A 25,555-nucleotide genomic window follows, 5' to 3' on the forward strand; every position below is an offset into this window, starting at 1 on the left:
TTTTACTGGGTGACTTTCACTTATATTACAGTATCTTTACTTTTACTCAAGTACAAATATTGGGTTCTTTTTCCACCACTGAAAGTCTCAAACTGAACTGCATCTCTGTCTCTGCCTGATCTTTAAGTCCCACTGTAGATGGGCATCACCATAAACCTCACCTGACCATGCTTTCTGGAAGAAATGTTTGGGGTGTGGTCATTTTTTTCTGAATGCTACGTGTTGAGTTTGACCCATCCAATGAGTTTATTCATTTGACAATATTCAAGATGTTCATTATGTAAAATCACTGCAATTGATGTCCTTTTTGTTTTCAGTTGGTTTGTTTCGATAAGCTTTGCTGGTTTGAGATCCAGGCAGCTTATTGGCAGCACCCTCCAATAAAGGTGTCTTCAAGTAGTAATTTGTATTTCTAAAAATCTATTGCTTATGTAAATGCAGTGGTTAACTGTTATTTATTTTCTACCATCAGAAATACAGTATTGTTAGTCATTATTTTTGGTCCTCTTGTGATCTTGGTCATCTGAATCTCTGTGAAAGCACTGTTTTATTTTTAAAAACTATCTCGAGGAAGTAACAGATTTAAGTCATTTTGGTGTACTCTTGTTAATGTGTGTTATTTATCTTTCAAACAAGCTAACCTACTGTAATCATCTAAGCTTTAATAAACTTTGATTGTTCTTTATCTGCCTCTTTATGGTTTCCCTTTAATGGGCCTAGAATCAGTTTTGATGTTACAATTGTAATTTCCATGACACAAGGCGAGACCCAGATGCAGACACAGGAGGCAGATGATTGGAGTCTACAATGTTTATTCATCCAAAAGGAGTAGGCAAGAGAATGGTCGTGGACAGGTAAATGGTCAAAACCATATCAGAGTCCAGGAGGTACAGAGTGGCAGACAGGCTCGTGGTCAAGGCAGGCAGAATGGTCAGGCAGGCGGGTACAGAGTCCAGAACAGGCAAGGGTCAAAACCGGGAGGACTAGATAAAAGAGAATAGCAAAGGCGGGAAAAAACACTGGTTGACTTGGAACATACAAGACGAAATGGCACAGAGAGACAGAAAACACAGGGATAAATACACTGGGGAAAACAAGCGACACTTGAAGGGGGTGGAGACAATAACAGGTGAAACTGATCAGGGTTTGACAGTAATATATATTTTTATTTTGCGAAGGTGTTGTCTGCGCTGTTGCATTACTCAGAAGTGATGCTTTTCTGTGGAAAGTACGGTAGTATTCTATAGTAAGCTGTAGTCTTTTTTACGTGGGTTGTTTGGCTAACTATCAGTTTCTAGGTAGATACTTAGTAGAGGAAATGTGTCCAGGAAGGTATACAATAAAGACTGCAATTATAATAAGTATATCTGTAAATTAAAATACATTTTTAAGACGGCAGTGAATGCCTTGGAAGGGCATCCTCAACTTTCTTTCCCGGTAATTTATTATAGCTCATTTTATTTACTTAGATTAACTTTATACAATGTCATTTTTCATTTTTAAAACAACTGGTTCTGTTTCTGGTGATGACTCTGGCTTCTCTGTAAAGTCATTGTGATCTGTGGTTTGCTAACCAGTAAACCTAAACCACGGGTCTGAGGCAGGTGCCTTGGAAGCTGTGAAAACAATTCACAGGTTGAAAGGAAAGTAGAGTATGTCATCCACTTATCTGCTGCACTACTTTGCCTTTGGTATTCAAGCTAAGAAGCATGTGCTGATATCCTCCTAGTATTTCATTTTTGTCCTCTCTAAAAGACATCAGTTCTTGGTCCGTATCTCCGAGGCCATACAAGCCACTGTACCTTTGAGAGGACATTCTGGGATTTTCAATGCTATGACGTGTGGGGGTGTGACCTTGCCATTTTTATCTTCCTGCCGCGACTATGTTTTTCACCTACTGTACCAATTGACTGTAATGTAAAATAAAACCTACAATAAAAGATAAATAACAATATTTTTTAAACCCCAAACACATGTCTCAGGAGCAGTGGTGACCTGTCATTCAGGGCAGGTGGGGCAGAGCATTAATACGTGTCACATATCAGTTTGCATACAATGTACAATGTATCATTGAGCTAACAAAAAGCTGGTTCTCCAGGAGATGCTGAAGGACATGTTGGACGTGAAGGACATGTTCTTGAGCTAACCGGGAAAAAACAAGGATGTCGTAAAGGTAGACAAACACAAACCAGTTCAACATGTCATGAAGCACATTGTTGACCAGGGCCTGGAGCACTGCGGGAGCATTGGTCAGTCCAAATGACATAACAAGGTACGCATAGTGCCCGCTAGCCGTGTTAAAAGCTGTCTTCCATTCATCTCCTTCCCATATCCGAACCAGATGGTAGGCGTTCCCAAAGCTCCAACATTGAGAAGATTGTCGCCTGGAGAGGCTCGAAAACTGAGGAGATGAGTGGTAGAGGGTAATGTTTTGTAACTGTTATCTCATTAAGGCCCCAGTAGTCGATACACGGCCGCAGAGATTTGTCCTTTTTCAACACAAAGAAGAACCCTGCGCCGGCGGGGGAGGCAGAAGGATGAATATGCCCGGCAGCAAGAGATTCCTCAATGTACTTTCCATGGTCTTGGTCTCCGGACCCGACAGGGAATAAAGACGCCCCCGAGGCAATGTAGTTCCTGGTAGAAGGTCGAGAGTGCAGTCAAAAGGTAGATGCAGATGGAGAGATGTAGCGCGGGCCTCTTTGAAAACCTCCCGGAGTTCCTAGTACTCCGCGTAAATGGCCAAGAGATCCGAGGCCTCTCCCAAGCCCGCAGGAAGACATCCCGGGGCAGGTTGTGCCTACTTCAGACAATGGCGTGGCAGAACGGGCCCATGATAGAACCAGTAGCCCATGATAGAACCAGTAGCCCAGTTGATTAGAGGATTGTGCCTCTGGAGCCATAAAACCCCCAAAACTACGGGTGCATGAGGGGATTCATTGAGCAGTTCTAAAACCAAGAAAACAATTTATAATCTACCACTTCCGTCTCCTGTAATTTGAAGAAACTCATTTGAATGGAATAATATCCTAAAAATGCTCAACAAACACTTTTCACTCTTAATTTATATCCAATATCTACCCCCCCCCATAATACTCTACGGCACAACCCCAATACAACACACTAGGTTAATTATCTGATCCTAATCCTATGATTGGATGGACAACATGTCAGTTCATACTGCAAAAGCTTTGATTGGTTGGAGGACGTCCTCCGGAAGTGGTCATAATTACCATGTAGGTCTATGGAAGTGGGTGAGGCCTAAAAACCTCCTAGGTTTTGTATTGAAGGCATTGTAGCCAGAGGAAAATGGAAGCTAGCTGTCCTCCGGCTAAACCATGGTGCTACACCAGAGAGTGCTGTTGAAGTTACCATAAAACTTAATTGCAAAACAGTGTGTTTTAATCAATTATTTGGTAACATATGAATATATTTAGTATAGTTTTATACTGTTTTACTGAGTTTTTATGTTACACTATTGTTATTATGACATTTCAATGAAGAGGATGGTCCTCCCCTTCCTCCTCTGAGGAGCCTCCACTGGTGTACACCGCCATCTTGTCTTTTTCAAAACTTCTCTCATTGATTGAGACAAATTATATGGTGTTACAATCTGTAGCTAGCGAAAATAGTGTGGTGATTGGTCAAATTACGTAATTGCATAATATGTGGAATCGCAGAATCCTGGCGGGACTGATCTTTACATTCAATCTTACTTTCAATTAGAATACACGCTACTTTTTAATCCATGTAGGGAAATTTAATTAGCCAAGATATAAAACAAATGTACAATAACCATATTACCAAATTCAATAATGATCGTCATTGGCTACATAAAGGATACACATGGTTTACTGTTTATTTGAGGAATATACTGCCATATCTTCTTTACATTACATTTCTATCCAACTGGTTTAGGAATAGGAGGAATCAAATTCTTAAATGTAATTGAAATATTACTGAAAGGATTATTTAAACTTTTCTGGTCTTGTTCATTTCTCAATAATAACCCTTGTGTTAATTAAAACAATCATCCTCAGTGTTGCTTGACTTATTTACAGTGTCACTGTAACGGCTTGCAACAAGAGGATGGAATGTGGTGTGATTTCTTAATTAAGCCCCCTAGAGTCAATGTCCGAAAAACATCATTTTGAAATGGTTTTTCTTGGCCAGCAGCCACACACAAGCATAAAATCCAAATGTACTATGCCAAGCGTCGGCTGGAGTGGTGTAAAGCTCGCCGCCATTGGACTCTGAAGCAGAGTTAAGCACAAACACTAACATAACATTTGTTTTCATATATCATTTGATTTACCTTGAGCTTTCCTATAACTCTCAGATGCATTTAAGATACTTCAAAACATACCTCATGTTGATTTATTTTGCTATGAATTTTCTGTTATACAATGGGTTTCTATAGCAGTAAGGTCAAATGTAATGCTTAATCAAGTAATTTGTAAACAAACAAAAAAATCATATACCTGCAGGTTTGCTAAAATACAAATTAAAATAGCTAAATGGTCAATTGTATTACTATCTTAACTTCATATCTTAGCTTAGTAGCCCTAAATGTATCACTTCTAAGCTAGCTGAACACATTTTAATCAATATGTCAGTGTGGTGTATTCTGCTGGAAACATACACTGAGTGTACAAAACATTAAGAATACCTGCTCTTTCCATGACATACAGTACATGGCTTGATCTGTAATTGATTAATTAAAATGAAGATCAGAGAGTGGAGAGACGGAAAAAGGTGACTATGAAAATTGCTCCGCATCAATATGTACTGTAGGTCTAAACAGTAACATCCTGTTGACTTGTAAGGTTTGTGTCTTGTGGTTTATGTTAATTGTACTATCAATAGATTGAACTGTAGGTGGGGTTTGTACAGGGGGCTGTGGATAGAGGGGCCTCTATATATAAAGGGGCTTGTCTGATTCCTAAGTCACTTTACCAAACCCCAACACGACTTTACTCTTCACATCTCCACCACCACAAATCATGAAGACATCTCTGGTCCTCCTTGCCCTCAGTCTGCTGGCTTGTTCAGGTGAGATTTTATTTAACTCAAATAGTAACTACTGTATATGCAGCACATACATTGGGTCAGGGTGCAAGGGGAACTGTGGGCAGGGGGCCTAAATCAACTCCAAGTTCACCTTTGGTTTCAGTACAGTACAAGTGAAGTACCCATCACTTGAGTGACTGTTGTGTCATTTTGTCTTTGCAGTTTGGGAAATCCATGGGCAATGCCAAGAGGTTGACCTTGATGACCAGGAAGTACTGGAAGCAAAGCCGGAAAAGCGCATGGTAATCTCACATTACATATTCAAATGTACTTAAACCATAACACTGAATACATCACACCATAATTTAATTCATAATAATAATTTGGGGGGTGGTTATATTTTTTTTAAGTGTGTTTTGTCCTTGTCTGTTTGTGGTTTCTAAAGGAGCAACAGCTAAAGGGGACCTGCTGGGTGTGTAAGTGGGCACTGAACAAAGTGAAGAAATCAATCTCCACTTCCTCTAGCCAGGTAGCTACCATAGCATTACAATTGATAAGAGTGTCCTTTAATAAAATTGCACTATTTTCTATTATAGTGATATTTCTCTGAAAATGTCAACTGTTGTTGATGATGATTCCTTGTCAACAGGAGGAGCTAAAGCAGACGCTATTGTCCGTTTGCGATAATATTGGCTTCCTAAAATCTGGGTGTAAAGGCCTGGTGAAAAAACACTTGTGGGTGCTGATTGAGGAGCTTAGCACAAGTGATGATGTGAGGACCATCTGTGTTAACATTAAGGCCTGCAAGTGAGTACAAGAAACCATTCGACATACTCTTTAGTCACTGTTCAGACAACTAACGAGTATTGCGATGATCACCCGTGCTTGTTAATTGAAACAGTATAGAGTCAAATGTATTAATTCATATGAAAATGTTATGTCTTCCAATCTTCGGTTATGTCTTCCGATCTTCCACTGATGTAGTCTTTTTATGTGTCTTTAGACCAAAGGAAGTTTTGGACCTGAGCTACTGACCAAGCAGCCAGTATCCAGATTCCAAAGTGAGAAGATGATGTTCAGGTGTCATGACAATGCTATGCTGCCAGCCTCTTGCTCTTTCTTTTTCAAACTAGTCACAACACAAACGTATAAATGGATGATGAAGTTGGAATGATTATGTTCTGAAATAATGTTTTGGGAACATGTCTTATAATTAAGCAATAAGGCCAGAGTGCCTGCAGAGTGCCTGGATACAGCCCTTAGCTGTGGTGTAACGGCCCTATAACACAAACCCCCGAGTTGCCTTGTTGATATTATAAACAGGTTACCATTGTAATTAGAAAAGTAAGTCAGTTGTTTTGCGTCATACCCGTGGTATACTGTCTCTTATGAACTGGGTGGTTCGAGCCATGAATGCTGATTGGCTGACAGCCGTGGAATATCAGACCGTATCCCACGCGTATGACAAAAAAAATTCTTTACTGCTCTAATTACGTTGGTAACCACTTTATAATAGCAATAAGGCACCTCTGGGGTTTGTGATATATAGGCAATATACCATGGCTAGGGCTGTATCCAGGCACTCTGTGTTGCGTCGTGCTTAAGAACAGCCCTTAGCCGTGGTATATTTGCCATATACCACACCCCCTCGAGCCTTATTGCTTAAATATACCACAGCTTTCTGGATCAAATGATTATAATAATGTATGTGTCAATTTTAAATTGCACTCTTTTTTTGTATCACGTACAAATGTAAAAATTTTGCAATTTTAGTCCAAAAGGTTGAAAATGTTTGTGTGATCTTTTTTGTTTGGGCAAAAAATAAACCTCAATTGACAGAGAATACAACTCCAACTCTTCTTTGACACGTCTAACATAACTCTAGAAATGTATCTAACTAGAACTTTTATGTATGAACATATCGTAATATTCTTTATGATAAAGCATTTAATTACATTGTCTAGGAACACATTTTGGCTAACTTTTTTATTTAGAATCTTAGTTTTCTGAAGAAAAAGTATTGATTGTTTGGTAGATGGCTTAAAGTAACTATTCCAAAACGTATCTGTCCAGTGTTTCCAGATTTCTATGAAATATGACTTATAATGAAGAACAATATGAATGAAATAGTTTTCCTTCCTAAATGTTTTAATTAAGTATGTTAAAAAGCAACTTTTCTGTGAGTGGTGTGGGCGTACCCAACAACAGAATGGTGTGGGCGTCAGATGTCATGCTGTTTGTCCTCTGTGTTTAGGCATCATGTTCGTCACCTTCCTCAGGACCCACTTACATCTCCAGCAGACTCCAGGAAGCTTTGCTTCAATCTGGCTCTCAACCTGTAGTGTTATAAAACAGCTGATTGCCAGCTGGGTCATTCCTATAAATTATTTCCTCATAACTTTTTTGAGGAAAAGTACATCTTTTTTTCTATTCTATCAGAAAAAGGACATATTGGTCAAGCTCAGGAACGTACATTAATTTTCAAACCTGTTGCATATTTGTAAAAGTGTGGACATTTGGAGCCTAATTAGTCATATAGTAGCTTGGCAAATGAGCAAGACTGAGCTAACATAATGGTGAATACTGACATTTTGTTAATCTTCTCTATAATTTAGCCAAACAGGGTGGAAATATAAGTGGGACATACAGACCAACAACATGAAACATGGAACAATAGTTTATATTTATTTAGCTTTGCAACATTTCTTTCCCCACCAAAGAAATGATGACACTTCCTGAATGTGGTGTCCTTGTAGTAAGAGGTTGTTTTCTGAAATGGATAATTACAACAAACTAACAGGGCAGAATTCATTTTTGTCTTTTTTATGAAAGGCTTTTATTAAACAAGGTATGACCCGCAACTTCTGGTTAGTTGAAGCGGAAGGGAGCTAGAGCGAGAGAGATGCTTGCTTGGCTGCCTGCTATGAGTTGAATCCCATCTGATGCAAACATCCAAGATGATTTAGTCACAAGGTGATACACACAAAAGACATAGTTAAGGCATAAGATAATTACCATATTTGTGTGGGTGTGGGGGATTGGCTGCTGGGTAAATTTTATTATCTGTCTGATAGTGATGAGAACTACACGAACCATTCATTCTCTTTGAACGACTCTTTGTACTTATAACCTCAGGAGGCTGAAGAAATTCGGCTTGTCACCAAAAACACTCACAAACTTTTACAGATGCACAATCGAGAGCATCCTGTTGGGCTGTATCACCGCCTGGTACGGCAACTGCTCCGCCCACAACCGTAAGGCTCTCCAGAGGGTAGTGAGGTCTGCACAACGCATCACCGGGGGCAAACTACCTGCTCTCCGGGACACCTACACCACCTGATGTCACAGGAAGGCCAAAAAGATCATCAAGGACAACAACCACCCGAGCCACTGCCTGTTCACCCCGCTACCATCCAGAAGGCGAGGTCAGTACAGGTGCATCAAAGCTGGGACCGAGAGTCTGAGAAACAGCTTTTATCTCAAGGCCATTAGACTGTTAAACATCCATCACTGACATTGAGTGGCTGCTGCCAACATACTGACTCAATCTCTAGCCACTTTAATAATTAAAAATTGGATGTAATAAATGCATCACTAGTCACTTTAAACTATGTCACTTTATATAATGTTTACATACCCTACATTACTCATCTCAAATGTATATACTGTACTCTAAACCATCTACTGCATCTTGCCAATGCCGTTCGGCCATCACTCATCCATATATTTTACGTACATAATCTTATTCATTCCTTTACACTTGTGTGTATAAGGTAGTTGTTGTGAAATTGTTAGATTACTTGTTAGATATTACTGCATGGTCGGAACTAGAAGCACAAGCATTTCGCTACACTCGCATTAACATCTGCTAACCATGTGTATGTGACAAATAAAATTAGATTTGATTTCTGATTCATTTGCTGTTATTTTAATGGACAAACAATTTACTTTTCTTTCAAAAACAAGGACATTTCTCAGTAATCCCAAACTTTTGAACGGTAATGTACGTCTATGGTTAAGTTCTGTTACACAGTAGCAGGTTGAATTTTCTTATAGAAGTTGCAGAAATGTCTACACTTTCTGCTAGTTCATAACATTTTGACCATAGCATAATATTACCATGCACTTTTCCAGCTGTGCTTCCACTACTTCCTGGTCATAAAGGTCAACCTCTTGGCATTGCCCATGGATTTCCCAAACTGTAAAGAAAAATGTATGCGTCACTCAAGTGATGGGTACTTCACTTGTATGGTTCTGAAACCAAAGGTGAACTTGGAGTTGATTTAGGCCTCCCACCCACAGTTCCCCTTGCACCCTATCCCAATGTATGTCCTGAATATACAGTAGTTAATACTTGAGTTAATAAATAGAATCTCACCTGAACAAGCCAGCAGACTGAGGGCAAGGAGGACCAAAGGTGTCTTCATGATTTGTGGTGGGAGAGATGAAGAGTAAAGTCGTGTTTGGTTCTGTGACTGAGGAATCAGACAAGCCCCTTTATATATAGAAGCCCCTCTTTCCACAGCCCCCTATACAAACCCACCTAACATGGAACCCAAACTGGCTGCGCACGTGCGCCATCGTGCATACATTTATTCTGTCCCCCTACACCAAACGCGATCACGACACGCAGGTTAAAATATCAAAACAAACTCTGAACCAATTACATTAATTTGGGAACAGGTCGACAAGCATTAAACATTTATGGCAATTTAGCTAATTAGCTTTCACTTACTAGCTAATTTATCCTATTTAGCTAGCTTGCTGTTGCTAGGTAATTTGTCCTGGGATATAAACATTGAGTTATTATTTTACCTGAAATGCAGAAGGTCCTCTACTCCAACAATTAATCCACACATAAAACGGTCAACCAAATCGTTTCTAGTCATCTCTCCTCCTTCCAGGCTTTTTCATCTTTGAACTTATATGGTGATTGGCATCTAAACTTCCATAGTATTACTACACCGACCGTCAACACAGCTCGTCTTTCAATCACCCACGTGGGTATAACCAATGAGGAGATGGCACGTGGGTACCTGCTTCTATAAACCACTGAGGAGATGGGAGAGGCAGGATTTATAGCGCGATCTGCGTCAGAAATAGAAAGGAGTTCTATTTTAGCCCATGGCAACGCAGACGCTCGTTGACGCGTGCCAGCAGTGTAGGTGCAATAATTGAATAACAGATTTCTACATTTATTTTTCAACGCTCGCTCACGCGATGCGAGCGGTGTGGTCAGCCTTTAAGACATATTGCTAGTACAACTCACATTAACCACAAGACACAAACCTTACAAGTCAACAGGATGGTACTTGGAAAGACTTCATCTTTTAGGCCTTCAGTATATACTTTTTCCATCTCTCCACTGTCTGATCATTGTAATTCATCAGTTACAGATTAAGCCATGTCCTGTATGTCATGGAAAGAGCAGTACACTCAGCGTATGTTTCCAGCAGAATACACCACATTGACATATTGATCAAAAATAGTTCAGTTGGCTTGGAAGGGATAGATTTAGGGCTAGATCTACTAAGCTAACATATGGAGTTGTTTTAAGATAGCTAAATGGTCCATGTTATTACTATTTTAATTTGTATTTTAGGAAACCTGTAGGTATATGAAAAATAAAAATGAACAAATTATTTGAAGCATTACATTTGCCTTTACTGCCATGATTAACACAAAAATACATAGCAAACTTAATCAAAAGTGTCTGAAATGCATCTGAGATATTGGAAAGCTCAGTGTAAATCAAATCAAACGTTATATCAAAACTAATGTTATATTAGTGTTTGTGGTGAACTCCAGTGAACGCATTTACACTGATTCAGAGTCCAATGGCGGTGAGATTCACACCACTCCAGCCGACGCTTGGCATTGTGCATTGTGATCTCAGGCTTGTGTGCGGTTGCTGGCCAAGGAAACCCATTTCAAAATGCTGTTTTCCAGACATTGACTCTATGGAGTTTAATTAAGAAATCACACCACATTCCATCCTCTTGTTACAAGCCATTCCAGTGATACTGACAATAAGTCAAACACCACTGAGGATAATTGTATGAATTAACACAAGGGGTTTTATTGAGAAATGAACAAGACCAGAAAAGTTGAAATAATGTAATGCTTCAATTACATTTAAAAATGTGATTCCTTCTTGTCCAAAACCACTTGGAGAGGAATGTAAATGTAAAGCTCAGATATGGCAGTATATTCCTCAAATAAACAGTAAATCTGTCACATCCTGATCTGTTTCACCAGTCTTTGTGCTTGTCTCCACACCCTTCCAGGTGCCGCCCATCTTCCACATTATCCCCTGTCTATTTATACCTGTGTTCTCTGTTTGTCTGTTGCCAGGGCACCTGTCGGGCGTTTCTCGCTCAGTGTTCACTCATCATTGAGCTGCAGCCCTTCTCGAACCACTCTAAGATACCATACCTCATCACACTGATGTCCGGGAAGGCTCTCGCCTGGACTATGGCAGTATGGGAACAACAGTTGGCTGAATGCTTCAGTCTGGAGGAGTTTGTGGCAGAGGTAAAGAAGGTTTTCGATGCTCCACTGTCTGGGAGAGAGGCTGCCCGTAAGTTACTCCAGCTTCGGCAAGGCTCCCGCAGTGTTACATGTACTGTCAACTGTGGGACCTAATATAGACAGGTATGCCTTTCCAAATCATATCCAGACAATTGAATTTACAACAGGAGGACTCCAATCAAGTTGTAGAAACATCTCAAGGTTGATCAATGGACACAGGATGCACCTGAGCTCAATTGAGTCTCATAGCAAAGGGTCTGATTACTATTGTTAATAAGTTCTTTCTGTTTTTTGTCAATACATTTGCAATAATTTCTAAAAACCTGTTGTTGCTTTGTTGTTATGGGGTATTGTCTGTAGATAGAGGGGGGGGGGGAACTATTTAATCCATTTTAGAATAAGGTTGTAAAGTAACAAAATGTGGGAAACGTCCAGGGGTGCTGCCCTTCCAAGGCATTCACTGTCGTCTTAAGACCCTCCCACATTATGTGATTGGAGGACACTTTCAGGAGGTGGAGTCCGGGCATTGTGGGGTTGACCAGCTCTGGGAAGAGGTCGTCATGGAAACGATTGCCAGACAGCTGGGTTAGTCTGGCCTGCAGTTTGAGGGCGCGGAGGAGAAGAGAGACATAGGGAGACAGGCTGAGGCCACACACTGACACAGAGGTACTGCCGTCCTGACCTCACACAGACCAACCACATGCTTGTTCTCCTCTGGACACACTCACAGACTGCATGGATTAACAATACACTTCAGGTGTTCAAATACCAGAAATTGTCACGTCCTGACCTCAGTTATCTTTGTTTTCTTTATTATTTTGGTTAGGTCAGGGTGTGACAAGGGGTGGTTTGTTGTGTTTTTGTCCTGTCTAGGGTTTTTGTATGTTTATAGGGTTGTTTACTTGTCTAGGTGTTTTGTATGTCTATGGTTGCCTTGGAGGCAGCTGTTTATCATTGTCTCTGATTGGGAACCATATTTAGGCAGCCATATTCCTTGGGTAATTCATGGGTGATTGTCTATGTATTAGTTACCTGTGTCTGCACTTATTCTATATAGCGTCACGTTGTTTTTGTAAGTTTGTTGAAGTGTTCTTCGTTTCATTAAAATAGAAGATGTATTCACATCACGCTGCGCCCTGGTCTCATCGCTATAACAGAAATAGTTCCTAAATCCCAATTCAAGTTCATGATCTGTGATGGGTAAACCAGTCTAGTCATTATATTTCTATGTTAGAAACCATTCAATACCCATTCGTTCACATAAACTGCCTATCCAATGATGCAAAATACAAGAGAGCTCTAAATTGACTTTGGTGGAAAATTCCAATTGGGTGTCATCATCCCTCTTGCGCCAGAGTCCAAGACATATCTTTGACTGTTTGTTTACCTCTTTAGGACCTTAATATCTCTTCATCTCCATACTTTCATCCTTAACATTCATCAACGTCTAAGTATGAATGAAGACAGAATCTTGACGACTGATGTTCCCGTATTAGCCTATTCTGTATTTGCTGTACTTGATTGAGGTTGCCTTTTGCAATGGTACCAATAGGTCCACAAGTGCAAACCCTATCTGCCTGGCACTGTAGGCAGGCTGAAGCAAATGCTCAAATAGTATTTGAGTCAGGTCAGCTCTTACTCTGTGTCTCTGACCTGCTGAGTGCTGTGGTGGGTCTGGGGTGACTTGGAAGGTTGGGGGTTGTCGTCAGTCTTCCTCAGAGAGAATCCCTTACTGGAGGACAACGACACTGCAGAACGAGAGAGAAAAAACATAGGTTGTAGTTCCATTGGCAACGAATGTCCCTTATAGTTCATTAAACATTAGTGACTCATTTTCAAGTGACATTCAAGACTCCCAAGGACACTACAAGGCAAGCAAAACAGAAACTTCACTCAGCATAATGTTATAAGAGAAAGAAAGAAGGAAATGAAAGGGTAGATGTGCTTGGGTTCCTTTTATTGTTCGCTTCCATATGGGTTCTACAGGGAATTACAGGGTAAGACAGGGTGTGTGTGTGTCATCAGTGCAGCTGCTACACACCTCTATTGTGGGTTTCCTCCACCCAGACCAAGCCTCTCTTCAAGGTTGACATAGAAACAGCTATATTTGTCCATTGGTGCGCAGATAACCTTCTTGTTGAGAAAAGAAAAGAGCTGGAAATTGATTTCAGAACAAACAAAACTCCACTACCCCCTACGAAGATAAATGGGGATCTGTTGATAGATTGGCCACATATATAAGTACCTGGGGCCTAATTTATAAAATTAACTTAATCAATTTATATCTTAAATATGACTTACGCAGAAAACCACGTACAAGTAGTTATTTATAAAACCTTACTTTAACGAGGAAATTATCTTATCTCTAAGTAAAGTCTAGACTTGGCGTAAGTGATTTTCCTACTGGTTATATAGGGGTATTGCAGTTTGGGATACATATACTTCCAAGTCTGTGGTGAATTTTGCAATAACTTAATGAACAATTTGTTATGAATTATCAATTAAAGGTGTGAGGAATTAATTGCCAGACGCAAGGTGTCTGAATTAGAAACAGGATGCGATGTTCTATAAGTAGTGTGTCAAATTAGAAAAAAGTAACCATGGCTGTTCTTGCGTTATTGGAAGACATTGTAAACCGTTATTTTAGAAGAGAGAGAGTTTTCAGAGACCGGAATTACTTTTTTTGCGCATGATGATCTATGGTTTATACATCGCTATCGTTTCCCAAGAAATGTTCCGTTAGATTTGTGCGCGGATTTAGCCCCTAATCTGGAAAGGAAGACACGCTGTAATCATACCATACCCGTATCTGTCCAAGTACTGTCCACTCTGGGATTCCTCACTACTGGGATATTCCAGAGGGAAATAAGTGACAGGTCAGGTATATCATAGCCATCATTCAGCCGCATCCTGTCACAAATGATCGCGTCTCCAAAAAGTTTGCTTTTCTCTTTTGGTCCATGGTTATTCCTGATTAAACACTAATTTGTGCCAGCATCCTGTAATGGGAAATCACTGATTTTAAGGCACATTCAGATGCCGCTAATTTTAAATTAATTTGAGATTCAAAGATCACAGGTCCGTTCAAGTTATAAATGGGCTTCTTAGAACCTGCGTAAGCAAGGTTTTTTTGTGCTCATTATCACATTTAACATGCTGGTTGAAATGAGGTAAAACTGATTTAAGTTTCCCTGCATTAAAGTCCTCAGCTACTATGAGCCTTTGAATGAGCGTTTTCCGGTTTGCTTATAGCCATATACAGCTCATTGAGTGCGGTCTTAGTGCCAGCATCGGTTTGTGGTGGTAAATAGACAACTACAAAAAATATAGATGAAAACTCTCTTGGTAAATAGCCTACTGCTTTTCATGAGATACTCTACCTCAGGTGAGCAAAACCTTGAGACTTAATATTAGATTTATTAGATTGTGATTTTATTAGATTTTGTGCACCAGCTGTTGTCTACAAATATAAACAGACCACCACCCCTTGTCTTACCAGAGGCAGCTGTTCTATCTTGCCGATGCAGCGTAAAACCCGCCAGCTGTATGTTATCCATGTCGTCGTTCAGCCGCGACTCGGTGAAACATAAGATACTATAGTTTTTAATGTCCCGTTGGTAGGGTATTCATGATCGTGGCTCATCTATTTTGTTATCCAATGATTGTAAGTTGGCTAATAGGACTAATAGTAGAGTCAGATTACCCACTCGCCACATTTACTAGGGATAAACATCAGTGAAACTAAATTTGACACATTGAATATACGGCAGGGTTGGGATCAATTATAGTTTAATTCAAGTCAATTCAGGAAGTACATTGAAACCTTTGGTCTGTTTCAAAACGTTTTGCAAAATAAAACGTTTAGCTTTTACTATATGAACCAAATGGAAGGAAACAGATGAAATGGAATGAAATGGGAAGGGACCTACCTGCATCTGTCCAATAGAACCTACCGTTTTCGTTGCAAAACGTTATCCATTTGGAGTAAATGGTTTCCATTGCAAAACGTTTTTCAATAGAATCCGAGTAATGAATGCACCGCCAGCAGACTAATTCTGGCAGCTAGTCCATCTCATTGATTAAAGGAGTGATAACAGGGTGGGATTAGGTGTTGAGGGGGATCAGATTAAATGGAAGATTCCTGGTGTCTGTGACACCAGCTGTTTGGTGTGATGCAGCGTGGTGAAACAGAGAAGACATTGTCTGTCCTGTTGAGTGTTGATGTCGTTGCCCAACAAGGTGACGTTAGGATGTATTAGTTATCCCGTGAGAGCTTGTGTTCCTAAAATACTAATGTGTTTTAGGTGCCAAGTTTATGGTCATGTTGCAGCAGTGTGTAGGAGGGAGATTCCTAGATGGAACGTGTAGTATCGGTGAAGAACGTTGTGTGTGTAAACTGTGGGGGTGCCCATGGGGCTGAGATCAGAGGTGTCTGGTGAGAGAAAGGCACGTTGAGGTTTCCAGGATCAGTAGTACAGATTCATATGCTGTCGTATGCTGAAGCAGTGAAGAGAGGGCTAGAGGAAGATGGGTACAGGGTGAAGGATCCTATGAGGATTCCTGTGAGTAGGCAGAGACCAATAGAGAGGGATGGGAATATGTGCTTCAGTAAGGTGGCTTTCTTAGCATTCATAGCCGTGGTTGACATCTGTACTGCAGAAATGGAACACAAGTCACAGAAAATAGAGGTTATGGTGGCAGCTGCAGAGAAGTACTTGGGATTGCAAGGTTTTACTGCAGAAGATTTGCAGGGGGTGTTGAGTGGTAGTGTTCTGCCCTCCCAGACGGTTGGCCTGGAGTAGGATTAGATAGGGTTAAATAGTGGAATGGGGTGGTGTTTTTTTAGTGAGGACTAATAGTAGGCAGGGTTAATTTTCCTTTTCCCCAATTCTGTATTATCAGATGTTAATGTAGGTAGGCCGTGACTGGCCTCACTCTCCAGTACAGTAGGTGGGGATGTATGCACCTAAATTGTGGACGCGATCCGCCAACCCTATCCCAAAGAAGAAGAAAAACTCATTAAAAGCCCCAGCTACAATGAATGCAGCCTCAGGATATGTAGTTTACAGTTTACATAGAGTCCAATGAAGTTCATTCAGTGCCATCGATGTGTCTGCTTGGGGGGGATATATACGGCTGTGATTATAATCTAAGAGAATTCTCTTTGTAGATAATGCGGTCGACATTTGATTGTAAGGAATTCTAAAACAGGTGAACAGAAGGACTTGAGTTCCTGTATGTTGTTATGATCACACCACGTCTCGTTAATCATAAGGCATACCCCCCTCCCTTCTTCTTACCAGAGAGATGTTTGTTTCTGTCGGCGTGATGTGTGAAGAAACCAGCTGGCTGTACCGACTCAGAATGCTTGTCTCGAGTGAGTCACGTTTCCGTGAAACAAAGAACATTACAATCTCTGATGGCTCTCTGGAAGGCAACCCTTGCTGGGATTTCGTCTACCTTGTTGTCAAGAGACTGGACGTTGGCGAGTAGTTAACTCGGGAACGGTGCGCGATGTGCCCGTCTATGGAGCCTGACCAGAAGACCGCTTCTTCTGCCCCTCCAGCGGCACTGTTGTTTTGGGTCGCCGGCTGGGATCCGATCCATTGTCCTGGGTGGTGGTCCAAACAGACGATCCGCTTCGAGAAAGTCGTATTCCTGGTCATAATGTTGGTAAGTTCACGTTGCTCTTTTATCCAAAAGTTCCCCTCGGCTGTATGTGATAAAACTTAATATTTCCTGGGGTAACAATGTAAGAAATAATACATTAAAAAAACAAAATACTGCATAGTTTCCTGAAAACGCGAAGCGAGGTGGCCATCTCTGTCGGCGCCGGATGTATAATGTGTAGACATTGTTAATGTTGTAATTGACTTGTGTAGCTGTAAACGGCTGATTTTTTTGTGTGTTTTTTTGTGTTGTATCTACATACAGTTGAGGTCGGTAGATTACATACACTTAGGTTGGAGTCATTAAAACCCGTTTTACAACCACTCCACAAATTTCTTGTTAACAAACTATAGTTTTGGCAAGTTGGTTAGGATATCAACTTTGTGCATGACACAAGTAATTTTTCCAAAAATTGATTACAGACAGATTATTTCACTTATAATTGTAACGGTTTTCCTTAGGTGAAAGAGAGTCAGACCAAAATGCGGCGTGGCTATTGCGATCCATGTTTAATGAAACAAAGTAAAAAACACGAATCAAAATACAAAAACCAATAAACGTAACACGAAAACCGAAACAGCCTAATACTGGTGCAAAGTACACAGGAACAAGGACAACCCCCCGACAAAAACCCAACACCAAACAGGCTACCTAAATATGGTTCCCAATCAGAGACAATGACGAACACCTGCCTCTGATTGAGAACCATATCAGGCCATACATAGAACTAGACAAACTAGACATGTAACATAGAATGCCCACTCAGCTCACACCCTGACCAACCAAAACATACAAAGCAAACTATGGTCAGGGTGTGACAATAATTCACTCTATCACAATTCCAGTGGGTCAGAAGTTTACATACACGAAGTTGACTGTGCCTTTAAACAGCTTGGAAAATTCCAGAAAATTATGTCATGGCTTTAGAAGCTTCTGATAGGCTAATTGACATAATGTGAGTCGATTGGAGGTGTACCTGTGGATGTATTTCAAGGCCTAACTTCAAACTCAGTGCCTCTTTGCTTGACATCATGGGAAAATCAAATGAAATCAGCCAAGACCTCAGAAAATAAATTGTAGACCTCCAGAAGTCTGGTTCATCCTTGGGAGCAATTTCCAAATGCCTGAAGGTACCACGTTCTTCTGTACAAACAATAGTACGCAAGTATAAACACCATGGGACCACGCAGCCGTCATACATCTCAGGAAGGAGACGTGTTCTGTCTCCTGGAGATGAACATACTTTGTTGCGAAAAGTGCCAATCAATCCCAGAACAACAGCAAAGGACCTTGTGAAGGTGCTGGAGGAAACAGGTACAAAAGTATCTATATCAAGAGTAAAACGAGTCATATATCGACATAATCTGAAACGCCGCTCAGCAAGGAAGAAGCCACTGCTCCAAAACCGCAATAAAAAAATCCAGACTACGGTTTGCAACTACACATGGGGACAAAGATTGTGCTTTTTTGAGAGATGTCCTCTGGTCTGATGAAATAAAAATAGAACTGTTTGGCCATAATGATCATCACTATGTTTGGAGAAAAAAGGGGGAGGCTTGCAAGCCGAAGAACACCATCCCAACCGTGAAGCACGGGGGTGGTAGCATCATGTTGTGGGGAAGTTTTGCTGCAGGAGGGACTGAACACTGGGGCCCCACAAGGGTGCGTTCTGAGCCCTCTCCTGTACTCCCTGTTCACCCACGACTGCGTGGCCACGCACGCCTCCAACTCAATCATTAAGTTTGCGGACGACACAACAGTGGTAGGCTTGATTACCAACAACGACGAGATGGCCTACAGGGAGGAGGTGAGGGCCCTCGGAGTGTGGTGTCAGGAAAATAACCTCACACTCAACGTCAACAAAACTAAGGAGATGATTGTGGACTTCAGGAAACAGCAGAGGGAACACCCCCCTATCCACATCGATGGAACAGTAGTGGAGAGGGTAGCAAGTTTTAAGTTCCTCGGCATACACATCACAGACAAACTGAATTGGTCCACTCACACAGACAGCATCGTGAAGAAGGCGCAGCAGCGCCTCTTCAACCTCAGGAGGCTGAAGAAATTCGGCTTGTCACCAAAAGCACTCACAAACTTCTACAGATGCACAATCGAGAGCATCCTGGCGGGCTGTATCACCGCCTGGTACGGCAACTGCTCCGCCCTCAACCGTAAGGCTCTCCAGAGGGTAGTGAGGTCTGCATAACGCATCACCGGGGGCAAACCGGGGGCAAACTACCTGCCTTCCAGGACACCTACACCACCCGATGTTACAGGAAGGCCATAAAGATCATCAAGGACATCAACCACCTGAGCCACTGCCTGTTCACCCCGCTATCATCCAGAAGGCGAGGTCAGTACAGGTGCATCAAAGCTGGGACCGAGAGACTGAAAAACAGCTTCTATCTCAAGGCCATCAGACTGTTAAACAGCCACCACTAACATTGAGTGGCTGCTGCCAACACACTGACACTGACACTGACTCAACTCCAGCCACTTTAATAATGGGAATTGATGGGAAATGATGTAAATATATCACTAGCCACTTTAAACAATGATACCTTATATAATGTTACTTACCCTACATTATTCATCTCATATGCATACGTATATACTGTACTCTATATCATCGACTGCATCCTTATGTAATACATGTATCACTAGCCACTTTAACTATGCCACTTTGTTTACATACTCATCTCATATGTATATACTGTACTCGATACCATCTACTGTATCTTGCCTATGCTGCTCTGTACCATCACTCATTCATATATCCTTATGTACATATTCTTTATCCCCTTACACTGTGTATAAGACAGTAGTTTTGGAATTGTTAGTTAGATTACTTGTTGGTTATTACTGCATTGTCAGACCTAGAAGCACAAGCATTTCGCTACACTCGCATTAACATCTGCTAACCATGTGTATGTGACAAATAAAATTTGATTTGATTTGACTGGTGCACTTCACAATATAGATGGCATTATGAGGCAGGAAAATTATGTGGATATATTGAAGCAACATCTCAAGACTTCAGTCAGAATGTTAAAGCTTGGTCGCAAATGGGTCTTCAAAATGGACAATGACCCCAAGCATACTTCCAAAGGTGTGGCAAAATGGCTTAAGGACAACAAATTCAAGGTATTGGAGTGGCCATCACAAAGCCCTGACCTCAATCCTATAGAACATTTGTGGGCAGAACTGAAAAAATGTGTGTGAGCAAGGAGGCCTACATACCTGACTCAGTTACACCAGCCCTGTCAGGAGGATTGTGCCAAAATTCACCCAATTTATTGTGGGAAGCTTGTGGAAGGCTACCCGAAACAATTGACCCAAGTTAAATAATTTAAAGGCAATGCTACCAAATACTAATTGAGTGTATGTAAACTTCTGACCCACTGGGAATGTGATGAAATAATTAAAAGCTGAACTAAATCATTATCTCTTACTAGGATTAAATGTCAGGAATTGTGAAAGACTGAGTTTAAATGTACTTGGCTAAGGTGTATGTAAACATCCGACCTCAACTGTGGGTGTACAGAGGCCCATTATCAGCAACGATCACTCCTGTGTTCCAACGGCACGTTGTGTTAGCTAATCCAAGTTTATCTTTTTAAAAGGCTAATTGGTCATTAGAAAACCCTTTTTAAATTATGTTAGTATAGCTGAAAACCGTTGTTCTGATTAAAGAAGCAATAAAACTGTCCTTCTTTAGACTTGTTGAGTGTCTGGAGCATCAGCATTTGTGGGTTCAGTTACAGGCTCAAAATGGCCAGAAACAAAGAACTTTCTTCTGAAACTCATCAGTATATTCTTGTTCTGAGAAATGAAGGCTATTCCATGTCGAGAAATTGCCAAGAAACTGAAGATCTCGCACAACACTTTGTACTGCTCCCTTCACAGAACAGAGCAATCTGGCTCTAACCAGAATAGAAATAAGAGTGGGAGGCTCTGGTGTACAACTGAGCAAGAGGACAAGTACATTAGAGTGTCTAGTTTGAGAAACAGACGCCTCACAAGTCCTCAACTGGCAGCTTCATTAAATAGTACCCACAAAACACCAGTCTCAACGTCAACAGTGAAGAGGCGACAGGATGCTGGCCTTCTAGGCAGAGTTGCAAAGAAAAATCCATATCTCAGACTGGCCAATAAAAAGAAAAGATAAAGATGAGCAAAAGAACACAGACACTGGACAGAGGAACTCTTCAAAATGTTTAATGTATGTTTGTGTGAACTTTTTGGACAGGCAAAATTTAAACCTCAATCGATAGAGAGTACAACTCCTTCTTTGACACCTCTAATATAACTCTGAAAATGTATCCAATTAATATTTTTACTGACTAACATATAATTGTATTTTTTTATAATTTTTATGATGGCACTCATGTTGGCATTTTAGCTATCTTTTTTATTCAGAATCTCAGTTTGGGGTAAATAATCTTCATTATTTGGTCGGTGGCTTAAAGTAACTGTCCAGTGTTTCAAGATTTCTGTGAAATATTACTTATACTAAATTACAATATGAGTTAAATAATTTTCCTTCCAATAAATGGCAATTAAGTATATTAAAAAGCAGCTTTTCTTTGAAGGGTGTGGGCGTACCTCAACAACCGAATGGTGTGGGTGTATACCGGTCATTACAAATACTTATGCTAGTAGACCACTGATTGGCCAGCTCATCCTGCTCAGGGAGATGACATCATGTTCTATGAGGAAAAAGCAAGCATTTTTTAAATGGTGTGTTTGAGATACTAGTTTGAGATGGGTTTTTTTTCTCTCCAATTTATGCTTTTGCTACAAATATGAGTACAGGATGAGTGAACAACATTATTTGAGTTTGAGAATATATTTTCACTGTACAGTTACTTTAAATGACATCCAGCAAGGGTTTTCGTCTGAACAATTTATAGAAATATGAATTCTAGAAATACTCCATGCAATCAATTAATGATGAAAAGCTATTTCCACACCTTTCACAAATTGCGTTGAACAATAATGTATTTTTACAGTACTCAGTTGCAGAACAGACAACTTATCCTAAAAACAGGACAGGTCAAAGTAAAATGGGCAATATGGAATGGACAATCACAATGGTTGTCCAGGAGTTTAACCCCATTGTCAAGATCAGTGGTTTCATCAATTTGTATCAATCAATTTTTGACAAGCTGATCACAGCGAAAAAATTAAATACTTCTGCATTTCTCACTGTAAACACATTGCAAAAAGGCTTGTGACAAATCATGAAGTTCGGTAGCTGATATTCAGAGCTTACATAGCCAAATTGATTAGTCAAAGGAATCATGACTAATAAAGCCAATTCAATGGCCTGCAAATGGTGGGCCTACCAGATGGATGGGCAATTATACAATTCCATTGCTGGCAAAATGGTAGGCTACACCCCAGTAAGAACATTCTTTTAAAATAATTTTTTGGGTCCTATTTGTGTTTTTGGGGAAGTTTTACAAAGTGTAATTTCAGGCAACACCTCAGTTAGCATGGTTTTTTTTTTTTTTTGCGGGGGGGGGATTTCCAGATCCACAGACATTGGTTTCTGGTCCAGACCAAGGCTGAACCAATCATCAGTGTCAATGTTTGGTTCAGATTTTGTCCAGTCTGGACCAGCCTTGATTTGGCCCAAACATAGATGTCTAAATTTACATCATTTAGCAGACACTCTTATCCAGAGTAGTGAGTGCATACATTTTCATACTGGTCCCTTGTGGGAATCAAACCCACAACCCTAGCAAGTGCCATGCTCCACCAACTGAGCCAAACTGGACTGCGAAGCACTTATTTTCAACTTTTATTAAAAATAAGTATTTTCAACATTCAAAATTAACCTGATTTCAATACATTTGGACACATCCTGAATGTGGTGTCCTTGTAGGAGAAATACAACAAACTAACAGGGTGGAAAGGGATTTTTATTATTTATTTTAATTAAAGGTTATCGCAAACTAGAAATGACGCAGCAGCTTCTGGTTGGTTGAAGCGGAAGAGCCCTAGCGAAAGAGAAAGTTGCCTGCATGCCATGAGCTGAATCCCATCTGATGTAGACGTTCAAGCGACGGTGAGGTTTGCTGTTAAGGCTACACTTCCAAGACACAGTTAAGGCATGTGGTAATTACCTTGTTTGTGTGGGAGATCGTCTGCTTGGTTAATGCCATTGTATGATAGTGATGTGCACTTCGCGAACGATTCGTTATTTTTGAACTACTCTGATTACTGAAACGACAGACATGATTCGTTTTTCTGAGTGACTCGTTCATTTTAATCATCGTTTGACATGCTAGTGCTTAAAATACACGCTCTTCCGACGCAGCGGCTCCAGAGACTTGCTCCGACCACAAACTGTCTATCACATGCGCGCAGGTAAATAGATAATGATCATGTATTTTGTACATATATGTTTAGAACTAATAATTGATCGCATGGTGCAAGAATGACTGCAATGAATTGATTGTTTAACGTTATGACGGACACAACAGCTTCCTAGAACCAAAACAAACACAGCCTCTGCCATAGCAGCGGGAAGTAGGGGTGCTGAGGGTGCTGCAGCTACCTGAAAAATCAGAATATGAAAATATAAAGGGAAAATGCAACAATTTTAAAAGATTTTACTGAGTTACAGTTCATAGAAGGAAATCAGTCAATTAAAATAAATAAATTAGGCCCTAATCTATGGATTGCACATGACTGGGGAGGGATGCAACCATGGGTGGGCCTAGGAGGGCATAGGCCCACCATTAGAATATGTTTTGTCCCATAAAAAGGTTTTATTACAAAAATAAATACTCCTCAGTTTCATCAGCTGTCCGGGTGGCTGGTCTCAGAATATCCCGCTGATGAAGAAGCTGGATGTGGAGATGCTGGGCTGGTATGATTACAAGTGGTTTGCGGTTGTGAGGCCGGTTGGACGCACTGCTAAATTCTCTAAAACGATGTTAGATGCAGTTTATGGTAGAGAAATTAACCGCTTTGGTGGACATTCCTGCAGTCAGCATGCCAATTGCACACTCCCTCAACTTGAGATGTGTGGCATTGTTGTGTGACAAAACTGCACATTTTATATTGGCTGGTTATTGTCCCCAGCACAAGGTTCACCTGTATAATGATTGTTCTGTTTATTCAGCTTCTTGATAATATATCCTTCTAACAGGTGTGGCATATCTTGGCAAATGAGAAATGCTCACTAACAGGGATGTAATGAAATGTATACAAAAACATTGAGAGAAATAAGCTTTTGGTGCATATGGAAAATGTCTGAGATGTTTTATTTCAACTCATGAAACGTGACAAACACTTTACATGTTGCGTTTTATATACACTGCTCAAAAAAATACTAAAACAACACATCCTAGATCTGAATGAATGAAATATTCTTATTAAATACTTTTTTCTTTACATATTTGAATGTGCTGACAACAAAATCACACACAAATTATCAATGGAAATCAAATTGATCAACCCATGGAGGTCTGGATTTGGAGTCACACTCAAAATTAAAGTGGAAAACCACACTACAGGCTGATCCAACTTTGATGTAATGTCCTTAAAACAAGTCAAAATGAGGCTCAGTAGTGTGTGTGGCCTCCACGTGCCTGTATGACCTCCCTACAACGCCTGGGCATGCTCCTGATGAGGTGGCGGATGGTCTCCTCAGGGATCTCCTCCCAGACCTGGACTAAAGCATCCGCCAACTCCTGGACAGTCTGGTGCAACGTGGCGTTGGTGGATGGAGCGAGACATGATGTCCCAGATGTGCTCAATTGGATTCAGGTCTGGGGAATTTTTGTAAAAAAATTTTTTTATTTAACCAGGTAGGCCAGTTGAGAACAAGTTCTCATTTGCAACTGCGACCTGGCCAAGATAAAGCATAGCAGTGTGAGCAGACAACACAGAGTTACACATGGAATAAACAATTAACAAGTCAATAACACAGTAGAAAACAAAGGGGGGAGTCTATATACAATGTGTGCAAAAGGCATGAGGAGGTAGGCGAATAATTACAATTTTGCAGATTAACACTGGAGTGATAAATGATCAGATGGTCATGTACAGGTAGAGATATTGGTGTGCAAAAGAGCAAGTAAATAAATAAAAACAGTATGGGGATGAGGTAGGTGAAAATGGGTGGGCTATTTACTGGCGGGCCAGTCCATAGCATCAATGCCTTCCTCTTGCAGGAACTGCTGACACACTCCAGCCACATGAGGTCTAGCATTGTCTTGCATTAGGAGGAACCCAGGGCCAACCGCACCAGAATATGGTCTCACAAGGGGTCTGAGGATCTCATCTCGGGAAACCTAATTGCAGTCAGGCTACCTCTGGCGAGCACATG

At 40.7% G+C, this 25,555-nt stretch overlaps 1 protein-coding gene and 1 long non-coding RNA gene across 2 annotated transcripts in view; both read left to right on the plus strand.

The window, feature by feature from the left end:
• Positions 1-4,966: 4,966 nt before the first annotated feature.
• On the plus strand, positions 4,967-6,843 carry LOC112262341 (antimicrobial peptide NK-lysin-like). The gene is made up of 5 exons (XM_024438013.2): positions 4,967-5,052; positions 5,233-5,312; positions 5,456-5,539; positions 5,660-5,817; positions 6,014-6,843. The coding sequence occupies exons 1-5, from the start codon at positions 5,004-5,006 to the stop codon at positions 6,042-6,044; spliced, it is 402 nt and encodes a 133-aa protein (XP_024293781.1). The 5' UTR covers positions 4,967-5,003; the 3' UTR covers positions 6,045-6,843.
• A 16,335-nt stretch (positions 6,844-23,178) lies between these two features.
• LOC112262047 overlaps positions 23,179-25,555 on the plus strand; it is a 57,047-nt gene continuing 54,670 nt past the window's right edge. Inside the window, exon 1 of the long non-coding RNA XR_006084584.1 lies at positions 23,179-23,284. This is a non-coding gene — a long non-coding RNA (uncharacterized LOC112262047). The remainder of the gene's footprint in view (positions 23,285-25,555) is intronic.

The sequence above is a fragment of the Oncorhynchus tshawytscha genome, linkage group LG11, assembly GCF_018296145.1.
Source record: "Oncorhynchus tshawytscha isolate Ot180627B linkage group LG11, Otsh_v2.0, whole genome shotgun sequence".
NCBI lineage: Eukaryota > Metazoa > Chordata > Actinopteri > Salmoniformes > Salmonidae > Oncorhynchus > Oncorhynchus tshawytscha.

What these genes read in the sequence shown, in the direction of transcription:
- LOC112262341 (XM_024438013.2), top strand. Translation starts at nt 5,004, where the DNA reads ATGAAGACATCTCTGGTCCTCCTTGCCCTCAGTCTGCTGGCTTGTTCA. An exon ending in CAAAGCCGGAAAAGCGCATG is followed by an intron (nt 5,313 to 5,455) that starts GTAATCTCACAT and finishes TGGTTTCTAAAG; the next exon opens with GAGCAACAGCTAAAGGGGAC. An exon ending in GTTAACATTAAGGCCTGCAA is followed by an intron (nt 5,818 to 6,013) that starts GTGAGTACAAGA and finishes ATGTGTCTTTAG; the next exon opens with ACCAAAGGAAGTTTTGGACC.